Raw genomic sequence first — 16,322 nt, 5'->3', positions numbered from 1 at the left:
TTTCTCCCCGACTCCACTTGGCACCTGCGTCCTCATGTGTTAAACATGACCTCAGAGGCCGGCCGGGTACCCAGACCAATGACTTCCCACCCGGAGAGAAGGCAGCCAAGAGTTAAGGCTGCTGAGCCTGTGTTGTTCAACAGCGGTACGCCCCTTCTCCCAGCATCACTGCATCCCATTTTCCCTGCACACCGTCAGGAAGGGGCAGAGGAGCAAGCCCCAGGCCTATGCTTGCCCTGCTCGGCCTCGTTACAGATGGAGAACCATGAGGCCCCTTCTCCCAGCATCACTGCATCCCACTTTCCGTGCACACAGTCAGGAAGGGGCAGAGGAGCAAGCCCCAGGCCTATGCTTGCCCTGCTCGGCCTCGTTACAGATGGAGAACCATGAGGCAGGACCCTCGCGGGCACCTAGAAGCACCCCGAGGCACCCGTGCACCTAGGAGCTGGGGCCCTCGCCACCCTCACGACCTGCCTCGTCAGGGCGAGGGGTACGTCCACTTCCTGGCTGCCCACCAGGAGCAGCTCTAAGATTCTCTCTGGAGAGGACCGTGGCACAGACGGTGTGCATGAAGTTCACATCCCCCAGACACTAAGAAGAGGTGCAGGGACCCAGAGTGACAGGTGACAGGATGCACTGGCCCCTCGAGGACTTGAGACTCCCATATTTCCCAAATTTTCCTACAAGTCCAGATCCCAGCGAAGACCTCCTCCAGAGGCCAGCTTGCCTTCTAATACTGGGACAGCCCCGTCACTCCGCCGTGCTGGTATGCCCGCTCCCCCTGGTACGTGGAGTCTTGCGACAGCGCCACATCAATCTGTGACTTAAACTCATCTCCAAGGTAACTGTCCTGGAAGACAAGGTTGGAGAGATGAGCACCCAGTCGAAGGATGCGCACTCACCCTCCCAGGCTTGAGAACCTGCTCTGCGTCCAGCTCATCACCAGCCGCAGGGAATAATCTGGAAACCTATCCTCAAGCCTAAGTGGCAGGAAACCCACACTGGTTACTTCACCATTGGAGACACGCTACCCAGGACAGTATTGTGGATGGAATGTTCTAGACCTACAGTCCCCCTGCTAAGGTCTTTAGGGGTAAGTGTCACGGGGTCTGCATGTGTGAAGAGGGCTCCCTGGGCTGGTCTGACTTTTCTGTGGGTGTGAGACGTCTCAAGTTAAAGTGGCAGAGGGCTCACCTGGGACAGCTCAGGCTGGGAGAGGCCGGGCTGGCTCATCTGGGAGGGCTGGCTCATGGAGATGTAGCCCTGGGTCAGAGCGCCCTGTGAGAAGGGCTGTGACGCCACATCCTGGCTGGCCTGGCTATTGGGGAGATTCGTCTGGCTGGGCCCAGGAAGCCCAAAGCGGTTCTTCTGGCGTCCCCCACGACCAGTCTTGCCTTTTGGGGTGCCCCGGCCTGAAAGACAGCCATCCAGGGTTCCTTGAACGAGGTTTTGAGCCTCACAGACAAGCACTCCTGCTCAAAGCCTGGATGTGAACAAACTCCAAGGCCAAACTGCTTTTCCCCATGGGATGCCACTCAGTGCTCACCTGCGGCTGGCCCATTAGCTTGTCCAAAATACCCCGGTGGCGGCATGGGCGGCATGACCAGGTTGAAGGGGATGGGAATGTTCATGGCAGCCACGTGGCTGGGGCCAGCACTGATCATGCCAATCTGGTCATGGGTCTGGAAGTACATGTTCGAGGGCCGGCCTATAAGACACAAGGAGAATGGCAGGCATCACACTGCATCCAGATGAATCTGTTGCCTGCCCACAGCTGAAATGTCTGTTTGGTCCTGTCACTGCTTTGTCTGCCCCAGCGTTTCTTGGTGCGTCCCTAACGGCAAAGTCACCTGATGCAGAATCTCACAACTCAACCCGCTCCCCTTCCCTGCACCCAATAGCCTCCTTGAGGCTGGTGCCTGGGAAGGCACCTTTTCTCCCAGGGGATTCTGAGAATCACTGGCCCATGGGGATCTGAAAAACTGAAACCGCTATGCATTTCTAATTTCTTAAAAAAAAACCTTTTATGGCAAATGTTATATTCATATTACATGCTACCACTGCCACCCTGCCACCCCCCAATCAAAAGAAAAAGACCAAGCTTGACAGACCAGCAGATCTCACTGAAAGCAAAAGCCCCCAGGGCAACCTTGGGTGTAGCCAGACCCACGGTGGCATCAGGGATGAAGTATGGACCCAGGAAACCCCCAGCCACACAGGGACTCGTCAGATGTGGCAATAAGAGATCTGTTGTTCTTCAAGAACACAATCCCTGGGACTTCCCTGGTGGTGCAGTGGTTAAGACTCTGCGCTCCCAGTGCAGGGGGCCCAGGTTTGATCCCAGGTCAGGGAACTAGATCCCACATGCATGCTGCAACTAAGAGCTCGCGTGCTGCAACTAAGGAGCCCATGTGCTGTAACTAAGGAGTCCGCTTGCCGCAACCAAGACCCAGCGCAACCAAATATAAGTAAATAAATAAATAAATAAATATTTAAACAGACAAAAACAAACAAAAAAACACAATCCCTGTCTGAGCCCAGGGACAGGGAGAACACTGGGGCAGGGAAAGGGGCCTTGCCAATTTAATGTGGAAAAGGAGCAGCTGGGGTGCGCCTGCCCTCAGGGTGAGTGGCAAGCACATGAGAGGTTTAAGGCCAATGTGAAACTCGGGGAGGTGGCACAGAGTCATGGGTGAGGCAGTCACCCTCCATGCGGGCTGGTGCAGGGAAGGGTCCCAGGAGGCAGGGATCTGGGGGATGAATGGGAACTGTCTACAGACTGGCTCAGGCAAGAGTCGTCATCCCAGCAGCAGGATAAGGCTCAGCCTCAGTACATACGGAAGCCTCACACAGGAAAAGCGGGCATGCGCAACCCTGAGGTCTGACAGATGGAACTGAAGCTTGGGGAAGCCGCGAAACCTGAAATGAGGCGGTGGGTGTGACACCCCCACTGAGAAAGCGAGCGAAGGGCAGGCAGGGTGGGGTGTGAGCACAGGGGCAAACTGGCTGAGCTGCGTGCAGTATTTGTTGAGAAACTGCTGTCCATTGAGCTGTATTATTTTAAAAACATCTGGTTTTTAGAAATGGCCAAAGACCAATTATTTGATTTCTGACAAGGGAAGCTGAGAAAACTCTGTCAAACAGGCTTCTGTGGACCAAGGCTTGGGAGGCCACTCCAGGAGTAACAGGGCTGGAAGCTGTGGGCGTGGGAACGGTCAACAACTGTGGGGCCGGTCCGCTCCCCTGCAGAGACTCACCCTGGCTGCTCCGGTCATAGACGGATCCTGGGATGATGGCCTCCCGGGCATCATACATGGCTGTTGTCATGAAGCGGGCTCCCTGCAAAGGGTTTAGATAAGTGAGGAATTTATCATGTTGACACAAGGAAGAACTTCCAAAGATCTGGTGGCCTGGAAGGTGGCGAGGCTGCACTGAGGACTACCCCGAGGCTTGCCGGCTTTGGGCCTTGTGTGCTTTGGGCCTTGCCTGCCCCTCCTCACCTGACCTGGTCTTTGTTGCCAAACATTTCCGTCTCTGGGCTTCAGCTCAAGCAGCATCCACTCCCTAGGCCCCCAGAGCACCTTGGGTTTGCCAAGTTCCCTAACTGCTTGGGTCTGACTCCTAGGTGCCACCTGTGACGTAGCATCCCATGAAGTCCAAGGCCAGAAAGGCCTCAGAACAGCAGGGAGACCTGGCGTGGGGGGGCTCTGTGGGGACAGACCGGCATGCATGGCTCCTGTTCACACACTGACACTCTCGGCGCACCCTCAGCTCACACTAGTCACGTGTCACACCTGCCATCGCTCACTGCCACGTGCCTGGAACACTGGCTTGGGGAGGACGGGGTTCCCAGCAGTCTCCTCCCCGCCTCCCCGCCCCCTGCCCGCGGCCGGCCCTCACCGGGTTGATGGTGTTGACCAGCTTCCTGGGCTTGCTGAACTGCATGAGGCTCTCCCGCAGGTTGTTCAGCGGCCCCTCCACCAGCACCTTCTGCTCCTTGTAGTAGTTCAGCAGGTGGTTCCAGAGCGGCTGCTTGGACAGGGCCTTTGGGTTGCCCACAATAATGACCCCATATCTGCGAGACGTGGGCACAAAGAGTGCCGTGCTTAGGGCTGCACAGTGAGCAGAGCACTACGCAGATTGGTCCAAGGCAAGAGCAAACGAACTCGAAACCCAAGTCCAGAGTAAAAGGTGCCCAGGCAGCTCTCCTGGCACCCCGCCCACCAGGCACCCCTCCTCTTGCCACACAGGAGCCTTGAGTGCCACCCTCGACCTCCCTAACCAGACGCCTGCCCTGCCTGTGCCAGTGCCCGCCGTGAATGCTGGGGACGGGTGGGTAACTGCGAGCTGAGGTGACTTTCACTGGAGCCCACCCTGTAGCTGCCGAGCCTACACCTGGGTTTATTTGAGGGCAGATTTCTGTGGAGCCCAGATGTCAAAACACCTCTGTGGGCCGATGAGCTCAGAGTGAGTCTCCTTGTTTGCAACCACGAGTCAGCCTCCTGGGCACTATGTCATAAGTGGCCCAGGCAGGCTCCACAGCAGCTTCGGGACCCCTTATGGGCCAGGCATGTAACTCAAGGCCCAAGCTGAGCTGCTAATGGATGCTCACACCCATCAGGCTGTGCTGGGACCACCCCCGCCCCTGCCAAAGCTGGCCACAAAACAAATGGGGTAACAAACGAAAACCAAGGTGCCCTCAGTGGGGAAGGGACCAACATGCGAACGTGAGCCCTGCTTGGGGCTGGTACGATGGTGGCTGTTGTCTGGTGTCACGTGGGGGTAACACGGGGTCCACCTTGCCCTCTGGGTCCCTCACCATTTCAGAAAAGTTTTATTCCAGAACTGAACAAGGCAAATAGGACTAAAACAGTAGACTCATGGATTAAACAACTTGACAAGGACACTCCGTTGTTGGGATGGAATTTCCTTCGAGACTGAGGCCACAGAAAGCCACCAGGACACAGAAACAAAGACAACTCATGAGTGAGACGTTCTTTCCGAATTGCTGCTGGGAGCCCTCTGACCACTAGCACTGGCGAAGCCCCTCTACCATGCCCTGTGCCCCAGCCCAGGGTGCAGCTGGGGTATGAGAATTAATAGGAAAAGAACCAGGCACTGAGCAGCCTCTTGGGCCAACCCCTCCCAGCGCCTCAGAAGGACTCCTATGCAAGAGAAGCCACCAGCAAGGCCCAACAGGACTCAGTCCTCCATACCGTGCTCTGGTCAAGGCCACATTAAGTCTCCTGGGGTCGTTTAAAAATCCAATGCCTTGGTGCTCATTCGCCCGCACACAAGAAAGGATGATGAAGTCCTTCTCGCGGCCCTGGAACGCATCCACGCTGGCGATCTCCACCTCCTGCAGGGGCAACGGTCACGGTCAGCCAATAGGCTTCCTTCAAGGACCCTTCAGCCTGGTGTGCTCAGCCTGGTGTTAAGATGCACCATCAAATCCCAGCGATGAGCCTGGGACCTGAAGCCTGCAGAGCCCCTAGGTGCTGGCCACCGGCTCACTGCGCCTCTGTTACAAGGCGGTCAAAGGTCAGTGCCTGGGGTAGGAGCCAGCAGACCGGACTGGGCGCGCGCACCTGGTAGAGCTTGGTGTGCAGGGAGCCACTGAACTGCATGTACTGCACCAGGTAGGAGCGCTGGCCCTCATAGGGCGTGATGATGCCGATCTGGTCTGGCTTGGCGCCCGCCTTCAGCAGCTTCGTGGTGATCTTCTCCACATTTGCAGCCTCCGTCCTAAGAAAATCAGGCTTTCACTTCCCAGGCTCCACCTGTGGGCTCCTGAGACCGCCCCCCCCACCAAGGCTGGAGGCTGTGGGAAGCTCAGGGGCAGTTCCGCCTCCAGCACGACCCTGGGAAGGCCCTGCCCAGTGCGGCCACAGCTGGGCTGCCCATCCTTTACCAAGGGAGTCATGAGGGATAGAAAGGCTCACGCGTGGGCTTATGAAGGATCTGCTCAACATAAAAACATACGTTGAAAAGATGAGATTGGAGTAGGCTGTTGGTTTAAGTGTCTGAACAGAATAAGGATGAGGGAGACAAGGAAAAGTTTCACCACCACATTAAACAAAACCACAGGTTAGCAGTCACTGGACAAGCCGTCACTGAAGCTAGGAGACGCCACAGATGAATCACTGCTTACCTGTTTAGGTAGGAGGTGCCTGAGCTGGCAATCTCCTCTTGGCCCTGGGTCACGTAGAAGAACATCGGTTTATCCGGTTGGGGCCACTGGAAGTCAAACCCCTTCTTCACACGATCCGCTGTCATCGTAGAGGAGAAAAAAAGAGAATATCCTATCAGAGAAGAAAGTGTAGGCAGTCTGGACTGAGCTAAGGTGGAGAGCTGAGTGGAGGCCACGCCATCCTGGGCAGGCACACGGTGGGGCAGGAAACCGCAGGCTCCAGGCAAAAGACCCAGGTCTGCGGGCCCGGGCCAGGCCACCGAGTACCGAAACTCCCAGGAACACCTGGCACCGTGTCTGGGATGAAGCTGGCTCACTGGCTGAAAAGATCTCACTGGTTAGTGCAGTCTGTTTAAGAAACCTGTGTCTGGGGGCTTCCCTGGTGGCGCAGTGGTTGAGAGTACGCCTGCCGATGCAGGGGACGCGGGTTCGTGCCCCGGTCCGGGAGGCTCCCACGTGCCGCGGAGCGGCTGGGCCTGTGAGCCATGGCCGCTGAGCCTGCACGTCCAGAGCCTGTGCTCCGCAACGGGAGAGGCCACAACAGTGAGAGGCCCGCGTACTGCAAAAAAAAAAAAAGAAACCTGTGTCTGCCTCAGGGTAACGAAGATATTCTATTTCCTTCCAGAAGCTTTATGATGTACCTTAAGGGACTCATATGCCCCTACAACTGGCTTTTAAGAACGACACTGTTGGGACTTCCCTGGTAGTCCAGCGGTTAAGACTCTGCACTTCCACAACGCAGAGGGTGCAGGTTTGATCCCTGGTTGGGGAACTAAGATCCCAAATGACACGTGGTGTGGTTAAAAAAAAAAAAAGAATGACACTGTTGAGCTGACCCCATCTTGTCACACACCAGGGCCTGTGGACACATGGGTCTGCCTCTGGACTCTATCCTGGGCACTGTGCCCAGTGTCTCTGCGACTGCAGCTTTACTGTTAACTCCTGACATCTCCTAGTATGAGTTGCCACCTTCATCAGGCTCTTCACGTTCATCTTGGGTGCCTGGTCCTTACAATTTAAAAAAATCAGCTTGTCCTGTCACATACCCCACCCACACCTTTGGGAATTCTGACTGGAGTTGTACCTGATCAACAGATTAGTGTAAGAAAACTGGTATTTTTGCATGAAAATAGCCTAACACTGATGAAGGAAGCTTGACCCATGAGAACACGTCGTATGATCCCTTTTATGTCAAGCTGAAAATGAGGCAAAGCCTCAACCTTTCAAGCGAGGGCAGTGGCTGGCAAGCTTGGTGACCTGCTCACTGCTGGCAAACGCTTAACCACCTGCTGGGGGTAAGGCGAGGGCTAATCTACAGTGCTGGCCAATTTCTGTGGTGTAAACACTCCCGCCACCACTGATGTCAGGCTATCCTGAGTCCGTGGGTCTGGGCAGGCACCCGCACTGCCCTGGACAGGGGTCACTTCAAGGCTGCAAGGAGCTGGTCAGGTTGTGCTTTTAGATGCAGGTGCTAGTTACACAGGTGTGTTCACTTAGTGAAAACTCACTAAGCTGAACACTTAGGATCTGGGCACTTTTTTACACTTCAGTAGAGAGTTTAAAAAAATATACTCATGGGCACTGATGGTTCAGCAGTGAACCACCACCACCAACCCCTGCCCTACGGAGCTGACGCCGTGGAGGTAGGTGGAGCAAGGTGGGCAAGGGTGTGAATTACGGTTAAGCGGTGGCTTTCCCAACAAGTGTCAACCGCGTCAGAGAATCACAAACAAGCTCCTCATGGCCTGGCCTTTTCTAGCCCCACCACCCAACAGACCAGCAGCATTCTAAGTGTCAAGACTGCATTGCACAGCAGCCATGGGGCCCCGGCCAGGCACGCACACTTTCGGCCTCAGTCTCCTCACCTATAACGTGGGCTAAACAGGCCGACGTGGTGGGCTGCTGGCATTAATGAGACACTAACTGGTTCTTGAATGAATGCTGGTCTCAGAACCCCTTTACACTCTGAAAAGTTGAGTTCAAACAGCTATTGTTTTTATGGATTACATCTACTGATATTTATTGTATTTTAAAACCCAGAAATCTAAAATATTTTAAAATTCATTTAAAGATAAACATATTAACTTACAAATATTTTTTTATGAAAAATAACTGTATTTTCCACTAAAATATATATTTAGTGAATTTTCGCAACTCACTTCACTATCTGGCTTATTCTACTCCTGTTCCCAGTCTCCCATGAGCCCTTGCAGCATGTGAGGATGGTCACAGATGCACGTGGTTGGAAAAGGGAAGCGTGTTTTATGACCTTTCCTACTACTGTGGAATTCTGCCCAATTCTACAGGAAAGCTGGACGGGAGGTCACCCTGCAGGTCAGTGACGATGGCCTTTCTACTCTGCCCTGCACCTGCATGGCCTTTGACCCCCCAGTGACTTGGGAGCACCCTTGCTGGCCACTGGAATGGCAAGTGCCTGCTCACCCCGTCAAGCAGAGCTTCCAAAGGCTGATGCACCTGACATCTGTCACCACCAAAGATCTCATCAGAAAATCCATGCAGCATTGGGAAGACTTGATCAGCTTATGCTAGGGGACATGGGTTTTCCAAAATTCTAATTTTGGTGTGAATTCTCAGATTTTATCACTGGTGATGAATATTCTCAGTTATTTTCCTTGAAGCCACAGGCTCACTTTGGTCACTTTTGGGAAAACGCCTGCTAAATACCCCAGTCTGTATAACCAGTGTGTGAGTCCTTCCTTCAAGCACCTCACACCCCTGCCAAGTTTCTTAGGAGAACGTCCTCTCCCATCACACATAGAATCACAAGAACATGCACTCAGGGATTAGTAAACTGAGTACTCTTTGCTTGTGCACCCAGGCTGGTGCCTGCCACAGGTGCGTGGTGGTGACGACACACAGCAGCCTGGTCGCACCACTGACTCATGCTGAGGCTTCTGCACCATTAGCGTAAGTGTCAGCACAGCCAAAAGGCACACGATGTCCCAGTGTTACTACAGAAGTAGTCTGGCCTTGGTCGTGCAGAGGTCTTTGAGACCCCCATGGCCCGGACTTTGAGAACCACCGATAGAGGAAGGAGCGGGACAGGCAGTCAGCTCTGCCACCCCCTCTTGTGTGTGTTGTGTGTGATGCGCCAATGGTGGAAATGCTCACATAGTGACTCTGAATTTTACGAGGACACAGGCTCCCCCTTGCCCACACCCCGAGAATGTCCCAGAGTGCACTTTCTGTCCCACTGACCACTGCATCTCTCTGAGGCGTCCCCTACCCACTAGCAGTCACCACGTAAGGCCACTTAAGAAGGAAGTGACAGGAGGTATTGTCTCCCCAGGCCCCCCACTCTGGGCCGAGTATTACCTGCAGTGACACCATTCTGAAGAGAGCCCTCATAGAAGATGTTGGATGGGAAGGCACTGAGCGCAGGATGCATCCGATACTGGACCTGCAGACGGATGGGACGGATGCCCAGCACCACCAGGCGCTCAAAGAGCGACTGGGACAGCCCGGCCTTGGCCGCCTTCTTGCACATCACCACGGGGCCCAGCTGGCAGTGGTCGCCCACGAGGATCAGCTGTGGTGAAAGGCCCACACAGGTAAGAAGCTCAAGCATGGAACAGCCTAGACGTCCACTCAGGGGACTAAGAGGGCCAGGGTCCATACAACCACCCGGCTATGTGAATTCAAGTGGCAAGATACGGCCTGGGGGTGGGAAAACTGCCCACCACATACATGGAACACGCAAACTTGCACTCAGAACCCACACAAAGGCACTCTGTGTCAAGTCCACCCTTCGAAGACCCCCTCAAAGGGCCTGCTGTGCATCCCTCTGTGCTCTGGCAGTGCATCAAACAGCACTACAGGACACTTAAAAACAAACCCCCAGCACTAAGAATTACACAGAACTGGAACAAGAGAGAATGCACACCAATTTTCAAACAAGACTATAATGGATGGGCTGTGGCCCACCTGCTTGGCTCCAAGGACCACAGGGACCATGCACTCTGGCTCGGTGGCCTGGGTGCTCTCGTCGATTAAAATGGATCGGAACTGCATCTTGGCGAGCCTCGGGTCCCCGGCGCCCACACACGTGCAGCAGATGACATCTGCATTCTGGGGAAGAGAGTGCGCCAGGCATCAGGGCACCTGCACGGCCAATGTTCCCAGATCCCCAAAGCAGGCAGGACGGGACACAGACACCATTCCGGTCCACGCCCTCCTCAACAACTATGGAGATAAGTGGTCCCTCCCTGACAACATCTGTCCAGGGTGCAATGACCCTAACTTTCGAGATCCTAAGTGGTTGGGCTTCACTCCTAAGAAAGAGCTTGGCGCCTTGAGACAGCCTCTGAGGGGCAGCGCTAAGCCAAGGGCACCATGCTCAGGCTGAGATCCACTTCTGGTTGGTTCATCAGCAAAGAGCAGGAGACAGCGCTCCAGACCTGCCCCCTGCCCCACCGCGGGTACGGACCAGGTTCCCAAGATCCCAGCAGCAGGGAGGCTGGCGGGAAGTGGAATCTACCTCAACAAGATGTCTCTGTGTGATCTCAGAAAAGCATACGGAAGAGGGTATCAGAGTTCTCTCCTCAAATGCAAAAGAACAAACTAACTAAAGGTGCCATCGTGGACTTAACGTATCCAAGCAGGTCCTTTGGCCCAAGTGAACAAGACAAACGCCCAAAGGCCCAGGCCAGTTCCCCCGGCAGCAGGGCAGGTGAGTTCACCATGAGCAGCTCCCTCTCGGCAGTGCGCTTCAGGGCCCGGTATCGCTTTTCATCCGCAGACGACAGCTCGCCAGTCTCATCCTTCAGCTGCTGCAGCTTCTGGAGCTCCGGCATGCTGCAGACACAGGGGCACATGAGAGGGAGGCGTGTGCCGCCAGGGCCTGCCCAGGGGAGACACACCTCACTTAAGGCCGGCTACCCGACACCCACCTGTCCATGTTCCTGATCTGGTTGTGCAGGGCCAGGAACGACACCGGGGAATCGATGGCCTCTCGGCTCTTGGCACAGAGCCGCACGACTTTCAGCCCAGTCTGGTGGATCTTCTCAGTCAGCTGATCCACGGCTATGTTGCTTGGAGCACAGACAAGCACGGGCCTTCAACACAATGTGAGCAAATGTCAGTGCTCGCCCAGAGAAAGTCGAATTAGCCAAGACTGTTGTTTTGAATCACAGGCGGTAGAGCCAGCTCAAGCTCTAAGACTAAAGCCGGGAGTGACACGATGCTGAAGGAGCTAAGAGCCAGATGGTCTGGAGCTTCCTGATCTTCACTCTACTCAAGCAACCCACCGCTAGCACCCGAGTCCAACATCCTCACCTCCCGTTTGCACTGTAAAGCCTCTCAAAGCTCCAAGGTGCACGCAGGCACAACACGACCCAGGATGGACCTACCCACTACGGCCTTTACAAGAATGGCAGGTTTGCTTGTTAAAAGCAACCGCAAAGGCCAGATCTAATACAAACGGCATAGAATGCAGCATGCCAGACACCCTGGGCCCCGAAGCCTCCTGGAAGACAGGCCTCCCTCTCTCCCCCACTTGGGCCATGCAGAGCCCTACCCATTGCCTTGCCGAGCCAGGTGGTAGACAATGGTGGCTGAGGTCACCGTCTTTCCTGTACCCGGTGGGCCCTGGATCAGACTCAGTGGTCTCTGCAGCACAGTCTTCACGGCGTAAACCTTCGGATACAAGTGGCCGTTAGGGGTGCAGGCACGGCGGAGGGCCGCTCACCGGGCAGGCTCTGCAGTCCGGGACCCTCCTGCCCCCGGGGCGGGGGAGAACCTGAGAGTGGTTGAGGTCAGGGAGCCCCTGCGCCGTGAAGCGTTTGGGCAGCTGGCACTTGATGATCACATCCTCCACTTCGTGGCCGAGAAGTTTGTGGTAGATGTAGCCCGACACGGAGGTCTCGTCCACAGCAAAGGTTTTCAACGCACTCTGCATCCTGAAAGGAAAGCTCCAGGTCAGTGGCACGCACCACCGTGGAGCTGCTGTGCAGACCTGCCCCTCCGTGATGAGGAGGAGAAGCACGGAGACGCCGGAGGCAGCAGCCACGCCAAGGGCAGGTGACGGCAAAGTAGATGCAGGGAAGTAGAGGCTGGGAAGGAGGCAGACATACCTGTCGAATGAGGTTGACTTCCACACGAAATCCACCTGGAAGTTATGAGTCACCTCCACGGGTGCACCCACACTGCTCCGAAGCTCAATAGCGATCTCATCGCCATAATCTATGCCGCCGAGTTAAGTCTCATTCTGGTCAAAAGCCTTTCTGAGGAGACCTCACTCTGTTACTGAAGACACAGACCCTCCTCTGCACCAAAGACAGAAAACGCAGCCAGAGACCCATGTTCTCGGTGACAGATTCTGCCCACCGTGTCCGGGGCCAGCGCAGCCAGCACCGTCCTCCTCCTCATGAGCCCTGGGGCAGCAGCCAGCACCCAGCATGGAGCAGCCAAGCCCAGGGCCCAAGTTCCAGGCCCTGACTGAATTTCCGCAGAGCCCTCAGGCACATAGCTCGGAGCACCCTGGCTTCTGCCTAAGCAGCTCTCTTCATCAGTTTTATAGAAACGGTGCCCCCTCAGAGGACACCTGAAGAAAGGGCGTTGCGGTCGCAGCTGTACACACCCTTCCCTCCACCTGAGGCCCCGAGGCTGCTCTCAGCAGTGACCCCCACGCAGGTCTCCTGTGCTCTGGACAAGTTCGTCACAGACTTGGGCAGACAGTGCCTGTGCCAGCCCTTCTTTACACAAAGGATACTATCAGGGACCTTGATGACGTGGCCGATCCCTTTCCACAGGGGCGCCAGGTCCCCTTTGTACCGCAGGCATATCTCATCCCCTTGCATGAGCCGCATGTCTTACAGGGAAAAGACAGCAAGAAAGTTAAAGTTTTCACATGTGCCACAGACGCTACCATGAAGAGTTCAAATTAAGGGACACTTTACAAGGGTGAAACTAGGAATTTTATGCTACTTATGGTCACAAATATTTTAAAACTTAAAATCACCTCTTAACCAAATTATGACTAAATCCTCATTACCAGAGTCAGTCTTGGGCAAAGTGAAGTAGGCGATTCTCTTCTTGTTAAGGCCCAGGTCCCACCTGACCGTGATGTTATCTTGAGTCTGAGCACATAAAAAATAAGAGCCCTGTTAGCCTGCAACACAGACACAGGCCTGGACTCCTTGTGTCTGGGTTTCCACAGGTGCGTGCCCTATGGCGAGCAGCACCGGACAGCCTGAAACACCAACAAGGGCACATCCAAGAAGTCATTAGGACCCCGAAACCTGCGCAGGACGACCAGGAGACCCCCATATGATGTCTGTTCTTGGAGGCGGCTTCTCTGTGGGCTGCGGAGGGAGAGAAGGAAGCCGATGGCCGGGGACACATCTCGTGAGCCTCAGGGCTCCTGCTTCCTATGCACAGTCTCCGAGGGATGGGCACAAGGAGTGTCCTCAGTGTGCTGTGGGCTCCTGAGGTCTGACTCTCATGGCTGTGGCAAAGGCTACAAACCCAAATGTAAGGAATTTTTGTTGGATTTAAAATCAGAAAACACCCAGGCGGGTGTCTGGCTTTGAGTGATGGGGCGTCTGCCCACAGGCCTGTCCTCAATCCACGGTTCTGTCTCTCAGGGGCTGGGCCTCGGCCCACGTCAGCATTTGCAGTCTGCAGAGAAAACCACCCTCCCCAGACCTTAGAAGAGATGCTTTGTTAAAATGACCAAACCCTCCTGCACACACATCACCTGCGACTCTTTCAGTTTCTTATCATAGTCAGCCTCCAGCTTGACCAGAGGACCGAAAATGTTCTGGTACTGGTAGGCATCCTCATACCGCAGGAGGACATGCTGCGGCTCCTCATCCACTCCCGGCTTCTCGAGGTCCTCCAAGGTGGCAGAAGGATTTTCCTAGAGGACAAGAACGGCACCACGTTCTTCCCTGTTCTCACCTCTACAATGAACTATATGCGAGCTCCCCAGTCAACAGAGGCACAGTCACACCCACCATTTCTCAGAACGAGCTGATGTTGGGCTGATGCGGAGAAGGGCACCCGGTGGTCGGTGGTGTCCACTCCGTAAGGAGAGCCCTCATATCAGGAAGTCCACGCGGCACACAAAGGTGGACACCCAGGTACACAGCCCTGACACACCTATACCATCAGATGGCTGCATTCTCCAACAAAGGCCTAACCCCTGACCTGGGAGAGATTACACTTCTTCCTGGCTGCCAGAAAGATTACTGGCTTCCCTGGCTGTGTAAACAGAAAGGAAGGCCCACGTCCCCATTTCCTCCTGATCCTATGCTGCACCAACAGGAGCAACGCACACTTCCTTGGCAGGGACAAAACAGTATGTGGGCTGTCTGGATACAAACAGGAACAGTGAAGTAATTGTGGCAACTTGAAAATCAAGGTGGAAAGGTTCCTTGCTGGACTGTCCTTCAAAAATATTTTGACTTGCACTTGAAGATAAATTCACATCCTTGATCATATGGGTGCCTAATTAAAATTTCTAGCCTAGTTACTAAAACTTTATCGTAAAATATAAACAGCCAGAACCAGAGATGGGCTTCCCTGGAGAAACAGTCTGTGGGCAGGGCAGGAATCCTGCGCGCCCCCAGCCTGGTGTCGCCCTGGCTCCGATGCGCCACAGGCCCGACCAGGTCTTATGGAGTACACCCACAGTCCTGTCTGTCCACTCAGGCCCGGCTCTTCCTGACATGTCCACACACAGTCACCAATGGCCAGTTCCCAATCACTTCCTTCCCACCACCTACCCTTGCCCTCAGCAAGAGAAAAATTCTAACAGCCGGAGCTTTCCTTTCCCAGAGGCCTGGCGGAGCTACCCGTGGCGCCCTTGGTCCTGCTTCCAGAAGGAGCTCGAGGGGCCACTCCAGGTAGAGGCTGCAGAGTCCCCCTCGAGCTCCTTCCGGAACCTCCTGTTTCTGAGACACCACCCCCAGCTCCCCTCCCCACCCCCGGCAACACTTGGTGCTGAGATGGGTGTGCATTCCCAGCAGGCCCTCACCTTCCAGAGCTCCTCCAGCTTGTTGATCTGCTGGGCGGTGATCTGCCGCGCCCGCAGCTGCTCCTGCTCAGAAGGGATCTTGACCAGCCAGGACAGGAAGCAACGGTCCTGGATCAGGGGCTGCCACTGCGAGCTGTCCCAGTTAATGTCCTTGAGACTGCTCTGACTGGCACAGGGCTGCCTGCAGAAGCCCCGAGGGTGGGGAGAGCCCAGGTGAGGATGACCTCTAGCCCCCCAAAGGCTTACTGCCTTTAACCTCAAAGGGGCGTTTTCCCTACATTTTACTGTATGAGCACATTACCTTTAAATTGTTAGGAATAAATTGTGTGTCCCCACACACTTGAGCTCTGAACTCTTAAAACTCAGAAGAGACTTTGCTTTTACAGAATTGTTTTCGTGATTTAACCAGAACACACCCCAAAAGGGTTACTTGACATTCCCAGCTCTCTAACAAGCCCCAGCCCCCCGAACCTCCTTACACCTCGTCAGTCGGCAGAAACTATTTTAAAGCTCCATGGAGTCAGAGCCATGGAGTGGCTGAGTCTTTGGGGAAGAGGACTGGGGCTGAAAGGCAGTCCCCCAGGGAAATCGCGGCCCTGCCCTCACCTGCATAGCAGCACCACAACCGAGTCAGCCTTGGCAGGGATGAAGCCGAGGAGGAAGACGTTGCGGCAGCCGCAGTTATAACACTCCAGAACCGTCTCCCCCAGGGGCCCATCCTTGTGCAGAGTCACCTCTTTGCATTTTGCCCTCACGAGGTGATTTACAATGTGGCTGAAACCAGGAAATGATAAATAGTTAACACCCGAAGTTTGGCTTTTCACCACTTCCAATTTTCGAGCTCCGTTAAAAGTTCCGGTACCGTTCACGGTCCATTAGCAGGAGTGGTCACACCTCATCCATCTGGCATCCCGGGGGACCAGCCCGCCCCTGAACTGGCTCCCCACGGAGCACAAAAATCAATCCGACTTGAACCATTTTTAAGGAAAACTTTCCTAACACGTTTCACACAGTTCCTGCTTTTTTCTCTCCCCCCCAGTTCCTGCTTTCTTAAATCCAACTTATTGGACCTAAGTGAATCTAACGCTGGGGCCAAGGCTGCTGTCCTGGAGAGGCAGGAGGCTCGCCCCTTTC

At 54.9% G+C, this 16,322-nt stretch overlaps 1 protein-coding gene across 2 annotated transcripts in view; it reads right to left on the bottom strand.

Moving 5' to 3' along the window:
• The window catches only part of UPF1 (UPF1 RNA helicase and ATPase), a 36,228-nt gene that overhangs the window by 1,946 nt on the left and 17,960 nt on the right, over positions 1–16,322 (bottom strand). The window contains exons 4-23 of one of the 2 annotated variants that reach the window (XM_030880047.2): positions 15,795–15,962; positions 15,189–15,369; positions 13,908–14,069; positions 13,170–13,287; positions 12,921–13,019; positions 12,283–12,391; positions 11,949–12,108; positions 11,727–11,845; positions 11,101–11,265; positions 10,891–11,005; positions 10,136–10,279; positions 9,527–9,740; positions 6,152–6,269; positions 5,589–5,745; positions 5,217–5,359; positions 3,901–4,075; positions 3,258–3,339; positions 1,547–1,708; positions 1,195–1,412; positions 728–850 (exon numbers count right to left, since the gene is read on the bottom strand). In XM_030880047.2, coding sequence (XP_030735907.1) covers positions 731–850; positions 1,195–1,412; positions 1,547–1,708; positions 3,258–3,339; positions 3,901–4,075; positions 5,217–5,359; positions 5,589–5,745; positions 6,152–6,269; positions 9,527–9,740; positions 10,136–10,279; positions 10,891–11,005; positions 11,101–11,265; positions 11,727–11,845; positions 11,949–12,108; positions 12,283–12,391; positions 12,921–13,019; positions 13,170–13,287; positions 13,908–14,069; positions 15,189–15,369; positions 15,795–15,962 — 2,929 coding nt within the window. In that variant the 3' untranslated portion in view covers positions 728–730. The remainder of the gene's footprint in view (positions 1–727; positions 851–1,194; positions 1,413–1,546; positions 1,709–3,257; positions 3,340–3,900; positions 4,076–5,216; positions 5,360–5,588; positions 5,746–6,151; positions 6,270–9,526; positions 9,741–10,135; positions 10,280–10,890; positions 11,006–11,100; positions 11,266–11,726; positions 11,846–11,948; positions 12,109–12,282; positions 12,392–12,920; positions 13,020–13,169; positions 13,288–13,907; positions 14,070–15,188; positions 15,370–15,794; positions 15,963–16,322) is intronic. The other variant, XM_030880048.2, reaches the window with a different exon arrangement.

Source organism: Globicephala melas, chromosome 3, assembly GCF_963455315.2.
Source record: "Globicephala melas chromosome 3, mGloMel1.2, whole genome shotgun sequence".
In the NCBI taxonomy this organism is placed as follows: domain Eukaryota; kingdom Metazoa; phylum Chordata; class Mammalia; order Artiodactyla; family Delphinidae; genus Globicephala; species Globicephala melas.
This window is presented reverse-complemented; position numbering and strand designations above follow the sequence as displayed.